The sequence below is a fragment of the Clinocottus analis genome, unplaced genomic scaffold, assembly GCF_023055335.1.
Source record: "Clinocottus analis isolate CAN_PGR_092001 unplaced genomic scaffold, fCliAna1.0.p SCAF_15, whole genome shotgun sequence".
Lineage (NCBI taxonomy): Eukaryota > Metazoa > Chordata > Actinopteri > Perciformes > Cottidae > Clinocottus > Clinocottus analis.
In genome coordinates, this window is record NW_027175876.1 from 378,934 (window position 1) to 396,411 (window position 17,478).

A 17,478-nucleotide genomic window follows, 5' to 3' on the forward strand; every position below is an offset into this window, starting at 1 on the left:
ATATGTATATCAACAAAATATATTATATTTACATATTAAAAAATCATTATATAAATAATACAATATATAGAAAAAATGTATATCCTATTAATAATATATACGTTAAAACATAGAATATATATATAGATATATATATATATATATATATATATATATATATATATATATATATATATATATATATATATATATATATATATATATATATATATATATATATATAACAAATATACATATATATATAACAAATATACATGTTGGAGATTTGTAAACATTGTATTTAATGGGTGTATTCCTCAGCAGCAGACTGGGGAAGATGAACTGGGGCTTCCTGGAGAACATCCTCAGCGGGGTGAACAAGTACTCCACGGTGATCGGCCGCATCTGGCTCTCCGTGGTCTTCCTCTTCCGGATCCTGGTGTACGTGGCGGCGGCCGAGCAGGTGTGGAAGGACGAGCAGCGTGACTTTGTGTGCAACACGCGGCAGCCCGGTTGCGAGAACGCCTGCTTCGACCACTTCTTCCCCATCTCGCAGGTGCGCCTGTGGGCCCTGCAGCTCATCATGGTGTCCACCCCGTCCCTGCTGGTGGCCCTGCACGTGGGCTACCGCGAGCACCGCGAGGCCAAGCACCACCGCAAGCTGTACAAGGACAAAGGCAGCCTGGACGGAGGCCTGTTCTGCACCTACGTCGTCAGCCTGGTCTTCAAGATCGCCTTCGAGGCCGGCTCCCTGCTGGCGTTCTACTTCCTGTACGACGGCTTCGCGGTGCCCACGCTGCTGCGCTGTAGCCAGAGCCCCTGCCCCAACACGGAGGACTGCTTCGTGGGCAGGGCCACGGAGAAGAAGATCTTCCTCTACATCATGGGCTGCACGTCCGTGCTGTGCATCGCCCTGAATCTGGCCGAGCTGGCGTACATCGTGTGGAAGCACATGTGGAAGTGTTTCACGCGGCGCTACGTGCCCGTGGAGGAGCGCCGGCCCGCCAGCCGATGCCGGTCGACGGCGGCGTCCGTCGCCGACGGGTTCGTACCGGCCGAGCTCAGAGGAAACGTGGAGGGCGGCGGCGTGCGGCCCGCACCGGCTGCTGAAAACCAGCCCGTCCAGTCCTGAGAGGCCGGGAGTTCCCACGAGGAAACCAAACATGGACGCTGCTGACTACGCTGTAATGGAGCATAGGGGCCGACGAGGAGGAAAGCTTTGCGTTTACTAGTTAGAACAAACTAATTATAATTATAAATATGTTAATGACCAGACAAAACACTGACGGGGTGGATTCAGTTTAAGCGGGGAAATTTGATTCCAAAAAAGCTGCCATGACACACTTTTTATTCACCATTTAAACATTTTGAAATTATTTGTGTCTTCCGAGGCTTTGGAGGAGTTTTGTTAAGATTAATTCTAAAAATTTGGATTCAGAGATTCAGATTGCGTGTTTACCAGGCAGGGTAAACATCAACGTTGAATGATGGTAAATCTGCATTTCTGGAGCTCTCACTAAAAAGACTTAAATTATTCCTAATACACTTGTGCTTTCCTGCTATGAGAAACTAAAATATATACTGTGGAAAAAAAGCTCTATTGAACACATTTAAATGATTAATGCAGCTGCAGAGCTGAGAAACTGGAGTTAAATTTATATTTTGAGTTATTTGCCAAAACTCCTTCAAAGTAAAAGTAGTCTTGGATATCTTAATACTAATAAGTTGGACTAGACAAATTAAATAAATCTCCAATTCTTGTAGAGTAGTATGGAGACCCAAAATGTTGAATAAAAAAAAAAACGGCCTGAACATAAAGTACATTTAAAAAAAATAAAAAATTATCCTATTTGTTGTGTGTCAGGTGGGAGGACATGTTTTTTGTGTCAATAAAAACAAAGGGCTGGTGCTTTGACAGCCAATCACAAAGCTAGCACTGCGTGTCTGAAAGTAATCATTATTTATTATATTGTGCCTGCATTCCTTCATGTGAAGTATTTTAACAATGTGGTTGGTGATTATCTAAAACAAATGTGATTCTGACATTTCACGTTCAGTTCTCAGGTTAAATTCTTAAGAAACGGTCAATAAAAATAAAATGTCACAAAACACACTTCATTCAAACTCAATAGCAAGCAGCAACGTCTGCAGTCCATCGGTTTGCGGTCATAATTTTATACAATCTTTTCCTAAAAAGCTGAATTAAACTCACCAAGCGGACTGCCGTAGCCACCACTTCTATACTTTTTGTTGATCCGTCTTTGTACAACGTGTCGTTTCTATTTAGAATTGTGACTCATTAACATTTAGATGATACTATCAGCTTGTTATTATGTTAAGGGCAATAATAAATTAATATTTTCACCACGAATATGCTTTTTTCCCTTCTCAACTACACAATGAACACAATGTTTTTATTGGCAATTAACCCGAAGACAATGAATAAACGGGAATGGTCAACCCAACATTAAATAACACCGCTGCTTAAGAGTGTTAGCATCTTGCTAACAGGTAAGGAGCTCTACACTGTAGGCCTTCGTTTAAAAAAAAAAAAAAGGGAAATTTCAACATTTTGGGAAATACTGCATTTGCTGGATGAATTTGGAAACATTCAAAAATGACTTTCACGTTGCTGATGAGCATTTAATTTGAAATTATCTCATTTACTAGTTCAGAAATGACACAACTCTGCAGAACGGAGGCCAATTTGTTTGCAATAATTCAAGAAGATTTCCGTCTGCGTGCATCAGCAACCAAAGTTGACACCTTAAACCACACGGAAGCGATAACAAAGGACGAAAAACAAGTCGAACTGGTTGTAAAAAAAACAACTGTTCATTTAATAAGACTGCTGGTGGCAGCGGGTGACTATATAACCAACGCACAATAATCAACATCTTGGAATCACAAGCTACACACACGCGCACACACACACACACACACACACACACACACACACACACACAACGATACAACCCATTTCAAAATCTCATTTTGTCTCTATGTCCCACAGGGATATTATTAAGACACCGAAAAGGCCGATGTCACATCGTCAATGATCAAGGAAACCTTTTAGACCGTCCATAAATAAAAACATGCTATATACTTTGTCATTAAAAAAGAAAAAAAGACAAATTGTACAGATAATACAGCATAAGTCAAAACAACTTGTTTTGCTTCATCTTTTTTCTTTTTTTTTTTTTATAGCTGATTGAGTAGAAAATATTTCACATGTCGGGCACCAGTCAGCAGCAGATGTAACTCATTCTAGTCCTGAGGTTCTGCTTTACAAAAACAAAAAAACGAGTCAGTCTCTTGTCTTTTTGTGTCTTCTACAACACCACTGTGGGCCGCGTGTCCTGCAGCTGTTTCAACATGAGCTCGGTGACGCCCGAAAAGGCCCCGTCGATTACAATTTTGACCTTGCTGAGGGATTTGGCGTTCTGTCGGTTGCTGAACCGCACGCACGTGTCTCTGGAGTGCAGCCCGGACGCCCTGGCCCACGCGCCCGGGACGCCCACCTTCACCGTCAGGGGTTCGCATTTGTTCGACTGCTCCAGGAACTTCAAGAAGGACATCTCAAACCCCATGGGTTTGAACGAGGCCAGGGGCGCGGCGTTCTCGTCGTGCAGCATCGCTGCGCAAGACGAGTCGGATTCGTCGTCCCGGCTGTAGGCCACCTGGACTTTGGTCGTGCGCGGGATTTTCTTGCGTTTCTCGGACTTGCCCACCAGTTTTCGCGGGCGCCCCCGCTTGCGCTTGATCACCACAGAGCCGTCCGAACTCTCGTCGGTGGACAGTTTGCTCTCGAACACCGTGGCGGGCGACCCCGCCGAGGCCCTCTTGCGCAGAACGGGCTTGGAGTACCCGTACGTCCCGCCCTCCAGGCCGGCGTCCGACGTCAGCTCGTTGTCCGACAGGTCCGAGGTGTTCTCCGATTTGGAATCGTCACTTCTGACGGAGCGGCACTTCTGCCTGGGGAACTTCTTGCAGAATATGAAGTGACTCCTCTGCTGCTCCAGGTACTTTTCCGACAGCCCGTGCCCCACGTAATGCTTCAATATGCTCCGCTCTGACTTAGTGACGGTATCGCAGCCTTTAATCATGCACGGGTACTGCAGAGGAAACCTCTTGGTGCACATGGACGACGCCTCCACTTTAGACTTCAACGAGGGTTTCCCATATTTAGTCCAGTGGTTGCTTTTGGCCTTGCTCACCACTCTCTTTGTGTCGCTCGGCCTCTGGAGGATCTTTTTATTGCTCTCTATGTTTTCCTTCCCATTGCTCGTCTTGGTAAATTGGTAAAGCAAAGCCTTTGCGTTTTGTTTGATCTCGTCTTCCATCTGCTCGGTCTTTATCTTGGGCTGGTACAGGTCCTCATGCTTCTTCATGATGTGCCTGAGCAGGTTGGACTTGGTGGCGTACCTCCGGTCGCAGCCTTCGATCTCGCACTTGAACGAGCCGTTAAATTGTTCGTGTTTGACCAGCTTCAACTCCTTGTGCTGCTCCTTGACGTGCGCTATGTACTTCCAGAACGCGGTGAAGGAGGCCGCGCAGCCTTGCTGGCTGCAGGCGAACTTGCCGAGCTTGACGCTGGACAAGATGCTGCCGATCTTCTCGAGGTTGAAACAATGCAGCTGCAGGTAATGCTGCAGAAGGTTGGGAACTTCTTGGAAAACGCGCGAGCAGTCTTTGACTTGGCATCTGAATTCTAAAATTTGTGGGAGCTCCACGTCCGACAACGACTCCTCATCGTCGTCATCATCGTCGTCCTCCTCCTCCTCCTCGTCGCAGTGGTCCGTCGTCTCGTCCTGCTCGTCGCTCTGGTCCGGCTGCTCTTTGTTCACCGCCAGTGCCGACAGAGCCGACTGGTGAACGGCCCTGTAGTGGAGGATCAGGTTGTGTTGGATGGTGAAGGCCGCCACGCAACCCTGGTGAACGCAGCGGTAGGGTCTGTACGGACTGGTGGAGGTCCGCGAGTGGGGCTTCCTCGACTTCCTCGTTACGTCGACGCTCGGCTGAACTCTCGCCAGCCCGTTGACGCCAGGTTGCTTGTCGGGAGCCGGCGTCGGAGCCGGAGCCCCACCGGCAGACATAGCCTGGGTGAGATGAACTTTTGGCACGTGGGCGATTCGTTTGCCGTACGGCCGTTGACGAGACCAATGCGTCGACTGGAAGCTCGATGTGGAGGTGTGGGCCTGCGCTGGTGGCAGCATCTCTTGCTTGGGCACGGGAGGGGTTTGCAAGGGCTGAATGACCGAGAAACGATTGTCATCTTGTACTTTCTGGTTAGTCGCATCGAGGATTGACACGGACGCCTGTTCGTGTTGCACGGCATCTTGGCGTGACGTGGGCGCCGGGGTTTGCGGTTTCGCGGGCAGACATTGCTGAAGAGCGGCGGCCGTGGCAGCCTTGGCCTCTCTGCGCTGGGTATCCAGGTCCGCGATTTCCTGAGCCAGCAATTTGTGAACAGAGTTGTAGTGCGCGCGCAGGTTCGAGTTGCGGGTGAATCTCTTGCCGCATTTGAGACACTTGAAGGGAGCGTATTGGCCGTACTTCTTTTTAACCACGTTCACCATCTCGATGGTGTAGTTGTGAGCTTTGGAGAGGTGTTTCCAGAATGCTTCACCCGATATGGAACTGAACTGGCAGTTCTCGCACGCAAATGGTTTGACGGCGTTCTTCGGAGGTGCGGTTGGGCTCGGCGCGGGGACGTTGCTTTGTTTCGCGGGTGCGGCGCCCATTCGATCGGATCTCTGTCGGATTAAGTCGAGACTTTCAAACGCACGTTGAACTTCCATCATCCACTGTTGCTGCGCGGCAGACAACCGGCCGGGCTCCAGATCAGCTTCGTTCGCGTGAAACCCTGCGAGGCTCAGGACCTCCTGCGGCGGCGGCGGTGTGGCGGTCTCTCTGAAACCGGTGAAGCTCTGCGTGTTCAGAAGTCGTTCAATTTCGGCAGAGGTCCACGGCATGATTGTACAGTTCCCTTGAGGGAAAGCAGAGTCACTCTTTGTCTCACGGAACATCGGATGAAGCCCGTAGTCGGAGGAGGAGGAACCGAACATCGGGGCAAAAGATGCGGCACTCAAATTGGTGTTGGGGTCGGTTTTGCTTGAGTGGCATGAGCTGTTTCCGTGGTGGAAGTCGCCGGACAAAATCTGCTCCCGCAGTCTCTTTTTAACGTCGTGCTCCTGCGTCGTCCTTTGCGTCTCCACCTTCAGGCCACGTGTCGCCGCACCGAGCTGACTATTGGAAAACTGAGTCCGCGCCACTGGGTTTGAAGCCGCCGTGTGCATGGCCGCCGGAGAGCGATACCTCTCTCTGTGGTTTGTGGCAGGCGGCTCTTCTTTGAGAATCTGCGAGAGAAGCGGGTCAGGAAACTCGCTCCCGGCAAACATGTCGACGTCGGGCTGCGAATAATGGGATCCACTGTACGAATTGTCCTCTTCCTTCACCTGGACGTTTTCTGTGTGCCGTATGACGGAGCTCCCCAGCAGGCGTTCACCAGCTAAATAGGGAACACAAGGGTTTTGGAACAATGGCTGCGGCGCAGGTGTGTTTACAAAAAGTTCAGACAGGTTGGATTCAGCCATGATTTGCTTAAGAATGTCATCGTTTGTCTCACCATTGTCGTACACCGGCACATCATCTTGGGAATAAATAGGAGCGGGGTAATCTTTTGCAGCTGCTGAACCATTCATGATAGATGGGTGAGGCTTCTCCTGATAAACAGTAGGAGGGCTGTAAGACGCCAGCGGCTGAGCGGGGTCGACCGTCGGCTCTGAATTGAGGAGGTCGAGAAAGGAGGTTGGCAGGTCGGTGTTGAGTTCGGACTCGTCGTACGGTTTGCAGCTCACACGTTTTGACAAATGGCCCCCGAGGGATTTGGGACTATCGAATTGCCTAAAACACCTGCAGCAACCGAATTTGCCGTCCCTGATGATCGCTGGCCATTTGGTCCGTTTGCTTTTTCTGGCCGGCTTTTGATTTTCAGGGTGGTTTTCAGAGACAACTGGGCCGTTTAGAGGTTGGTTGTTGAAGTGCTTTTGGCTTGCACCATTCAAAGGGGGGAAAGTAGACTGCATGTTACTTTGCATTGACTGAGTTTTTTCTGGCTCCCTGGAACCGGAGACTAAGCTGCTTTGCATCTGGGATGGATATGGCGCAATATGGCTTTCTGCTTGTTGCGACACTTCCTTAGCACAGTCCATGTACGAGGGCATAACAGGCCGGGGTCCATTCCCTATGAGCGGCAACTGCGAGGACTCGACTTGTGTGTTCGACGCATAGACTCGGGGGGAGCCACAGTTTTGAATTTGTTCACTTCCAGGAGCCGAGAGCCAATTTTGACTACCTGAAACGTGGCACTGCCCAGTTATCGGAGCGGTATCACTTCCCAGCTGAGAGAGAACGATAGGGTTTAACACCTTTTCCATCAGGAGAGAAGCATTCTTGTTGTGGGAACATGAATGGGAATGTAGTGTGGAACAGTTTAACCGTACACCCATATTTATATAAGGAGGCGACTGGATGACGTTCTGCCTTTGAACTCCATGAACTGGTACTCTGCTGGGCAGCTGGTTCTGAACCGAGGCGGCCGAACCGAGGTGTCCGACGGACGAAGGACCGAGGTGTCCGGCGGACGAAGGACCGAGGTGTCCGGCGGACGAAGGACCGAGGTGTCCGGCGGACGAAGGACCGAGGTGTCCGGCGGACGAAGGACCGAGGTGTCCGGCGGACGAAGGACCGAGGTGTCCGGCGGTCGACGGACCGAGGTGTCCGGCGGACGACGGACCGAGGTGTCCGGCGGACGACGGACCGAGGTGTCCGGCGGACGACGTGCTCGACGCCGGCGCGTAGGTGATCTTGATTTTAGTCCGAGCGAGTTTCCACCGCTCATAAAAATCGGAGTGAATGGTTTTCATGTGCTTGGACACGCTCCTGGAGGAGCTGTAGTGCCTCTGGCAGGTTTCAAACGGGCAGTGGAATCGCTCCCTGTGGCCTGGCGGGGGTCCGGCGCTCGTTGCTGACGCCGCGGAGCTCTCCGACGATCGGTTCCCGGTAAGCGGCTGAGGGGTTACCGTCGGAGGAAGTGGTTGCGACATTGCCGGCTCGACGGAGTTCTGCGGGGACGGCAACGTCAACAGGTTGCTACTACACATTGGCCGTTGTTGTTGATGTTGTTGCTGCCCTGGCAAGTTGCAGTCGGAGTTGTAACCCGTCGTTCCGGTATTTAAACTACAGGGGAACATTTGTGGTCGGCCGTGCAAGACACCGGTATTACAGCCGTGCGATGCGCTACCTAAATTAGCTTGAAATGGAGGTACTGGTTGATGGTGTTGGAGCGGTCTCATACTATCAAAAGAATGACTAACTGAACTACGTCTGGGTTCACTCTGATCGGACGAGAGGAAATTGGCAGGCTGAATAACAGAATGATTAAAATCCTGCGTGTGACTGGTGGCAGAGCAAAGCGCGTTCAGTGGTTCCTGTTTGAGTCTATATTGTCCGAATTGTTCCGGCGGCAGTCGTGGGGATTCCCGTAAGCTCTCAATGGGCTCCGGCAGCCTCCCATTGTTCGAAATACCAGCGCTCTCGGGTTTCCAGTCGCCTTGGGAAGTCTCTTGTTTGACGGGAGTGCGGTTGGAAAGCATTTGTTCGATGAGTGAAGGGCCGGGCTGCATATTTGGTGCGACGCGGTCGGCCGTCACCGGGCTTCCTTCCTCCTCTTCCGGATTAGCGCGCGGGTCCTGGTGCGACTCCTGGTGCGACTCCTGGTGCGACTCCTGGTGCGACTCCTGGTGCGACTCCTGGTGCGACTCCTGGTGCGACTCCTGGTGCGACTCCTGGTGCGACTCCTGGTGCGACTCCTGGTGCGACTCCTGGTGCGACTCCTGGTGCAAATCTAGCTGGTGCTGCGAATGGAAAACCTTGGCGCAGTCCGCGGTTTTGCAAGTGAACGTTTTGTAATGCTGTGCCTCGTGGTCGTACAGCTTGAAGGCCTCGTGGAAAATCTTGCCGCAGTTGGGAAACATGCAACGGGCCTTGAAGACCGAATGCGTCTTCCTGTGTATCAAGAGTTCAGTGTTGGACAGGAAGCTCGCCTTGCAGTTCAACTGGATGCATATGTACGGCCTGGTGCCGCAGTGGACCTGCAGGTGGTCGTTCAGGTGGCCGACGTTGATAAAGTGGCGCCGGCAGTACTGGCAGACGACCTTCTTGCTCTGCATTTCCAGGAAACTCTTCGCCTCCTCGTTGTCCCCGTGAGCTTTGACGTGCGCGATGAGATTTCGGAAAAACTTGAAGCTGCGTCGGCATTTCCCGACCGGGCACACGTTGTCCTCGCCGTTGTCCGTGTGACACCGGGGCACCCTGGGCAGAACGTTCTGACTCAGCCCGCCCTTCGGACTCAGGCGGGCGCCGTTTTCAAGGACCTTGTTTTCCGTCTTGGACTTCAACGCCGCAATGACGGGGGCGGCCGTTTTGGGATTGGCCAACTTCTTGTTGGTCTTCATGGCGGTCAGCCGCTCCTTGCACGACTGTTTGACGTGCGAGGTCACGTGCGGGAGCAATGTGTCCTTCGAGGCGAAGGATTGCGTGCATATCGGGCAGCTGTACACGCCGCCGCTCAGGTGGGTCTGCGCGTGCCGTACGATCCGGTGGCCGAGAAACTCTTTGTCGCATAGCACGCAGTACTGCATGTACGCCTGCCAGTTTCTGAACCTGGCGGATATGAAACCTTTCTCGCGCAGCTTCTTCATCTCCCTGTTCTTCTGTCTTTTATCGGTGATGTCGTTCAGTTCGTAGGTGCCGCTGACGTTGTGGTCCGGGATGTTCCCGAAGCCGCCCTGGCCGAGGAAGTCGTCGTCCTCCTCGGGGTCCTCGGTGTCGTTCAGCAAGTCGATGGACGACACGATCGACGCTTCCTCGCCCATCAGCGCCAGGCAGTGGCGCTTCAGCGTTTTCCAGTCCCAGAACTCCGGGTCGAAAGGCCACTGGGTTTTAAAAACCAGCAGGAGCTCGCAGCGCAGCGAGTTGGGAACAGGCATGTTCTCCTCCTCCAGCTTCTGATCCGGTTCGTTGTAGAGAGTCTCCACGGCGTAGTAGGAGTCCACCGTGGGCTCCAAGAGGAACTCCGTCAGCTGGCAGGCGCGCTTGACCTCCAGGTCGGTGGGAAGCAAGCAGGAAATGGTTTTACACACGGTGGCCTTGGTGGTGCCGTCGTTTGATTCCATTCGCAGAGCCCTGATGCACATCTCGATGCACACCGGCAGTCCATCGCTGTCGATCTGTGGAAAAAGAGAGGAAGCAGAGTAACTTTAAGCTGCCAAACAAGGAGTTAAATATAGGGTTCATACACATTTTCCATGACTTTTAACCAAATGTCCATGACTTTAAACCAAATGTCCATGACTTTAAACCCAATTTCCATAATGTTTAACCAAATGTCTATGAGCAAACAAGTGTGTAAACAGTAAAAAGTGATAAAATGTAGTTTTTAAACCAACGAGAATTCAAAGCATACAGTGAACCTTAAATGACACAAATGAATGAGAAATGACACAAATGAATGAGACGAGGACGAGGACGTGGACGAGGACGAGGACGAGGACGAGGACATGGACGAGGACGTAGACGAGGACGTAGACGAGGACGTAGACGAGGACGAGGACGAGGACGAGGACGACGTGGACGAGGACATATTGATTAAAAGTTTCATTAAAAGATTAAACATTTATATGACTGTATGTATGCTGCTTATATTTTAAGCCTCTTTCTTTTAAAAGCATATTCATTATTTCAAACTCAGCGTAAATGAACGTCATGAACACATGAATATAACACATTTACATTACTTTTTTTTTATAGGATTTTTCCAAGCCTGGAAATAGAAAACGTACTTTTCGCTACAATGAATTGGAAAAAGTATAAAGTGATGAAAACTTGTTTGATAGCAGCACATCAGCTGACAGTTTACTGACCTCTGATTGGATGACCTTGATGAGGAACAGGATGTGGTACACGGTCTTAGAGAGTAAAGACATCTGGCGACATCCGTCGAGGAAGGCTTGCTCCGACGGCTCCAACCTCTTCAACAGCTTGCTCCAAAACAGAGTGAGCTCCCTGTGGGAAGAAAAGGAGTTCATTTAGTCATTGATCCATCTATTGACGCTCGTACTGACTATCAGCCTCTAAATACTCACAACAACATAATGACACAAACACAGGAGGGAAGAGCTTCGTCAGCCGGGGACAGCGTTCATTAAAACGACACATTGATTATGGGCAAGTGATTCCAGTCTTTTTCTCACAATAGATTAGTCTCGCAAAAATAATTCAGACAATGCAAAAAAATATTTGAATTTGAATGAATAGAAATACAACATATATACATTAATGAATGTTAGAAAATTTAACAAAAAAAACTTTGAAAACGTATAATAAAGATTTATTTTTTAAATATTTCTTTTTTAAAATATATAGATTTTTAATATAAATAATAATCAAAGAAATATATATAAAAATATACACACATATATATATATTTTTTTAAACACACATGAAATATATTTTATTATTATTTATAAATTTGTTTTTTATTTATCTTCAATATATTTTGTGTTTTATATCTTTGTAAGTGGGATGAAGCCTCAAACGTTTTAAGACGTGTAGATTCTGAGACTAAAAGGATCGAGGTCACATCTGTTCCTCCCTCCACACAGCGAAGAAACACATAGTTGCGCATCAAACCGTCTGTCTTGTGGTTTCTTACCAAGAGCAGTAGGTGTCTCCCTGGAGAAGCTGTCGGGTCAGGAAGGCCGAGCACAAGCTGAACGCCGCCCGCTCGTCTCCGTCTGACTCCAGGTTGCAGATCATCTCCAACACATCGCGGCAATCCTCCTTGGAAAGCTGCACGGATGGAAAACACCCACAAAGCTTCATCATCTCATATTTTTAAAAAGGAACAGGAGGCATCATAAACGCTTCTAAGTGTAGCCTGCCCTCTTGTGGCAGAAGAAAGGTATTACAGGACATGAGACATGGCAAAAGTCGGACGTCATGAATCAAGTGTTGGCTTTTAAATGATCACCTGGTCCATCAGCTGGTCCTGTTCTGAGGTAGCGCAGAGGCACACCAGGTACATCTGCTTGAAGAGTCCCTTCCCCTGGAAGGCGTGGCACTCGGAGCACACCTTGGCCAGCAGGGCGGCTTTCCCCAGCTGGTTCCCCTTCATCATCTGCCTCACTCTCATTTCCAGCAGAACCAGTCCCTCCTGCACCAGGAACTCCTCGACTGGGAGAAGAGAAACAAAACCAAACAGTTGAGTCAGATTTCATGAGTCGAGTAGGAATGTTTTGTAAACAAGGACGTTTACACACGCGGAACCGGAGAACCGTGTTACTGCTCATGTGAACACATAAAAATAATAGAATCCTGCATTGATGTACAGTTTTCCCATTTCTAAAGTGAAGTGAATGAAACACGTCTCACTTGCTCCGTGGCCTCGAAGCTCCAAAGAGCAAACGACCGTTTGATGTACTTGTACGACACACTTTTCACTTTTACCAGGAAACTTGTCAAACTTGTGTTCTGCAGCCGGCGGCTGTCTGGCTTCAGATGTGAAGTCGTATTGACTAAAGAAGTGTCCTATAATAGTGTTTTTTTAATTTATTGAATTGACGCATTGTCCCGGTTCTTAATGCTGAACAAACAACTCCGTTGTCGGAGACACTGCAGCGCGTTTGGGACCTGAAACCCGCCTCTTGGACCCCGGGGTGCTGGTGCTGGAGCTCACCGTGTTGGGTCTGGAGCTCCTCGGCCGTCAGGAGGCCCTGCAGGACTCCGTTGGTCCAGACGCCGTCGTGCCGGCCCAGAGCCGAGAGCTGGGGCAGCTGGGAGATGCTGTTCTCCTGCAGCGCCCGGGACGCAAACTGCACACGAGAGGAGAAGAAAACACGACTTAAACTATTAGCAGACAGAGAAGAGGAACTAAATCCATCTCGTAAACACTCGGTAGAGATAAATTACAAGTTAATGTAAAAGTATTGAGTTAAAAGCTCAGATATTCAAACTCTAATGTTGTATAAAAGAAGAGCAGCGGTAACATCGCGTCCATCTTTTTTTCTTGCGTAAACAAAAAGCACCAGGTGGAGCAGTGCTTCGTCTTGAGGTGCAAAACTTAAGTTTGAGTTCCGTCCTTGCATTTAAAATGATATTTTTACTAAACAGAAGCCTTAGCTTTACCTGTACACACGACTTGAATTCTTTCCACAGGCCGTCTGGAACGTCCGTCTTCAGCGAGAGCAAAAGCTCCACGAAGCTCCTGCGTGACGAGGAAAGAAGGAAGCGATCAACAAAAAACACAAGACGATCTGAAAACTCAAATAACTTAGCTTTTGAAGCAGAGCTGCATTCAGCGTATTGATGATTGATTGCTGGAGTGTGTGTGTGTGTTATCTGCAGTTAATCCCATCTTCTAGGGGGAACTCACAGCGAGAGCCTCTCCACCACAAGGGGAACGTTCTCGCACTGCAGCGAGAGGTGTGGAGACGCCTGGGCGTAGCTCTGCAGCGCCACCGTGTAAACCTCCACCAGCGCCAGCGGCTCTTCTTCTGTCTTCCAGCGGCCCGCATACTCCAGCAGCGTCTACACAAAGAGAGACACACACACACGCACACACACACACACACACACACACACACACACACAAGGTCATTCACTACACGACCACTCAAAGACTTTCTGTGTGCACTCACAACTTTTATCAGCAGCTTGGGGAATGGAGCTCAAGCGGTTCTGCCCATCAAGGCCGAACGGACAAAGCAACGGGCGTCAGATGGAAACAAAGACACAAAGACTACACAAAGACTACGCAACACGACTTGACACACTGCCGGTAATGTTGGAGGTATTCATGCTGCATATGTGTATTTTAAAATCAGGGTTATACTGCATTAAAAATCTTTAAATGTGCCACATGTGTTGCACATTTGAGTCACACAACCTCGGACAATGAGGGTGTTAATCAACAGTTTAAGCCCACAATGCAGTTCAGCATTAAGTATAATTTAATAAAATATATGTATGTATATATTCCAATGTTTGATTCAACGTTTGACGCAATCAAAGCAACATCTTTCATACTTTATGGTAAATGTTTAAATCCAACGCATATTAATTACTAACTTTTGCCACATTTCATTCCTTCAACGGCTTCTTCATACAGATTAAAACCAGCGATGCACTTCCACATCTTTACATACGTTTTTTTGGTATCATTCAACATTTTAAAGCCCACAATTCAACACGTGGGTGTTGGCTTTGTCTTGACATCCAACGTTCACGTCGCAACGTCTCCAGAAGACACAGTGCGTTTTAAAAAGGAGCCTCGTTGTGTCCCAGAGGACGGCCCGGGGCCCGGCTTGCTCCTGCAGAGGCCTCATCATCATCATTATCATCATTATGACCAATTTGGGCCATCTGTACGCTCAAAAAGATACGGAAGATCTTCACACGTCCTCTAATCTCAAACTTGTGCACATGCGAGCGATACTGCACTCGTTTCTTTACTTGTACAAACGTGTGTGTGTGTGTGTGTGTGTGTGTGTGTGTGTGTGTGTGTGTGTGTGTGTGTGTGTGTACACTCAAATGTGTGTGAAGTGAAGGAGCTTCGCCTCGAAATTAACGACTACTGTGGCTCCCCTGGAGCGCTTAAAGTGTTAAGTAGCTTCATCCTTGCTGCCAAGAACTATGTTTGCAGCAGGAAAACACAAAACTGCATGTTCAAAATGTTCAGCATTAGGAGACATCGATACAACCGTGATGGTATTTTTGAAGTACTCGTACAGGTACTGGCAGGTACCCCAATGTGAATACATCCATTGCACCCGAAGGCGCTTCATCAACTGATGGCAGAATGTTGGTTTTAATTCAAAAAAATGACAAACAAACATCTGTAGATGGAGAAGGATAAATAATTGAGGGGGAGGGGCTAACACTCAGACGCACACAAGGACCTTTTCCTCTCAGATGGCGAGGGAACCGGGGGGTTTCCTTCACACCAGTTGAGCCGCTTAAAGTCTCAGATATGGTTGAATGAAAACATCCCCCGAAGAAGAATAAAAAAGGCAAAAGAGCTGCTTCTGTTTTCCCAAGTCAACAGAATATTTAACAGATAATTGGACGAGGGTTTGGTCGCGGTGTTTCTATTCTGACCTTATTGTTAATATCACGATCCAAATCAAATCCATCACGTTTACTACTTATGACGCAAAGGCACGCAAGCCAACAGGCGAGATTTTTCTCATCTCTCTGTTCCGTTAGATAAAATAGCAGAGGGAAAAAACAATCTGGAATATAAAAAAATAATCCTTTTCTTGGCAACATCCCATTACACTTCCATTCATAAAATATCAATAAGTTAATCAACTCAAGTGTAACTTCTTTCCTCCAGGTTTGACCCTAAAGTCACACACGGCAAAATTTGTAAAACAAAAGAAGTGGGTACGAAGCTGAGAGATGACTTCATGCTCACTTTTCCCGTGTGACTAAATCCTTGACAAACATGGCGGCTGCAACGCCGAGGCAAATGGCAATATAGTGTCGTGAAATGGTTAAAAAACGATGGAACGCTTCGGAAAAGAGGCAAGCGGGACGTCCGGTTTGAGACGTTGCCGTTTTATGATGTCATTACATTACTGCCAAACGGTTTTAGACACAGCCGTGCAATATTTGGGCTTATTTAAGAGCAATACATGGTGGTTTGAAATGTCAATATTCTGATAGAAATGTCAATATTAACACACCGGAATTGGTGCTTTTCATCAGAGTAAAGTCACATCAGTCGGTTTATAGCTTTAAAAAAAAGAAAAACAATTATGGTCGTGTCAAAATAGAAAAAAAAAAGAGTTTTATTTAATCTTGTTGAAAACAGAATCTCTCCCCGTCTGTGTGTGCTGTCCTATGAATAAATAAACGGTTGATTTTAGGCATATTTTTGTCTTGAACCTCGCAAACAGGGTCGGATAGTCCAATGCTACCACCATCACTATTATGTATGATAATAATGTTAATGAAACTAGACGCAACAACACGTGAACATGAACTTTTACAGAAAAAGTCTGGACATTTTTTCTCCTTGTGCTCAGCATCCTCGACATCATTCGGTCCACATTTCTCACACAATACGAGCGATCCCTGCCAGTAAGACTTTGAGAACACATCATTTTAATAATTGTGTTTTTAATATCATTTTTTACACCTGTGTGCATTTCTCCCCCCTCCTCCTTGGTGCTTTGAGACAAGAGGACATCAAATCCGCTGAGCAAGAAACAGGAATCGCGCTGCTTGGTGCAGATCCGCCCTCCTCTTCCTCATCCTCTCGTAAACGCAAAATCACATCTTTACCAGCCGGAGCGTGCAGATGGCTCACTGATGGGCAGCGTGCGGGACCCGAGGGCACCCGGTTGCGGTTAGGCTCCATTGTTTTAATATGCAACTTTGGATTGATAGCGGTGTGGCTCTTCTGCACACACCACCAAAAAAAAAAAAAAAGCGTGCGTCCTATTTTGCACGTACACACAGCAGGAAAAAAACACCGCGGATTTAGAAAAACTCTCAAATCCGTGTTGTTCTATGAAATCTCGTATTCGCCACATTTAATGCGAATAAGTGAACTTTACAACAACACATTGTTGTTGTTGTTGTTGTTGACTGCAGTGGCTCCCAACAACACACACAAAAAAAGCCCCGTTACAAACGCAGGAGCAACTCGGTCTGCTAACAGTGCACAATCAGGGAAATTACACTCACGTGCACGCGCATGTAGCCAAACATACATGGCTGGGAGCTAACGCAGGCTAGCCGCAGGTTGAGCCGTTTGGGCTGATTTCTGGGTATAATTAAAAGTACAAGCGCCGGGAACGTGCAGGTGTTAGTCTGCTGGGACCCGTCAGTGACGTGTAGGTGTGCACGTACATTGTTTTTGAAACGTAAATCCCAAAACGTCCCCAGTGGCAGACGCAGCTACGAGCTAGCGCAGCTAGCTGCTAGGTTACGGTTTCGTTAGCTCTCGTTGGATGTGTCAGTTGGGGCAGATAACTCACCCGGCAGAACTCCTGGCAGTACCGGGAGGAGGATTCGGTTTGGGGGTCGTCGCTTTCTCGAATCACGGCTTCCTGCAGCTCTCGCAGCCGCTGTCTGAGCTCCCCGATCGTTTCACTGACACCGTTCTCAGGACTTCGGTCCTGCTCGGCCTCCTCGTCCGCCATCTTCACACCCAGCTCCAGCGCGTACCACTGCAGCGTAGCTACGTAACGCTGGGCGACGCTTACGTAATGACGTAGCCACGCCCGCGGAGATCACATCCGGATTGGTTTAAAGCGCCGGAGGAGGACGTGCCTTGAACGTGCTCATGCCTTTCCCAACTGGCAAAAATACATATTTATATATATTTATATATATTATTTTGTCCAACTGAATTTAGACAGCTTCGTT

The 17,478-nt window shown here is 48.3% G+C and overlaps 2 protein-coding genes across 2 annotated transcripts; one reads left to right on the top strand and one right to left on the bottom strand.

Moving 5' to 3' along the window:
- The first annotated feature begins 316 nt into the window (after positions 1–316).
- On the top strand, positions 317–1,111 carry gjb7 (gap junction protein beta 7). Its single transcript, XM_068577480.1, has 2 exons — positions 317–442; positions 536–1,111. The coding sequence occupies exons 1-2, from the start codon at positions 317–319 to the stop codon at positions 1,109–1,111; spliced, it is 702 nt and encodes a 233-aa protein (XP_068433581.1).
- Positions 1,112–2,792: 1,681 nt separating this feature from the next.
- znf292b (zinc finger protein 292b) lies at positions 2,793–17,260 on the bottom strand. The gene is made up of 8 exons (XM_068576750.1): positions 17,088–17,260; positions 13,475–13,629; positions 13,228–13,306; positions 12,779–12,914; positions 12,074–12,276; positions 11,756–11,892; positions 10,965–11,106; positions 2,793–10,271 (listed from the first exon to the last, which is right to left on the bottom strand). Exons 1-8 carry the CDS (start codon positions 17,250–17,252, stop codon positions 3,312–3,314), a joined length of 7,977 nt encoding a protein of 2,658 aa, XP_068432851.1. The 5' UTR covers positions 17,253–17,260; the 3' UTR covers positions 2,793–3,311.
- Positions 17,261–17,478: the final 218 nt, after the last annotated feature.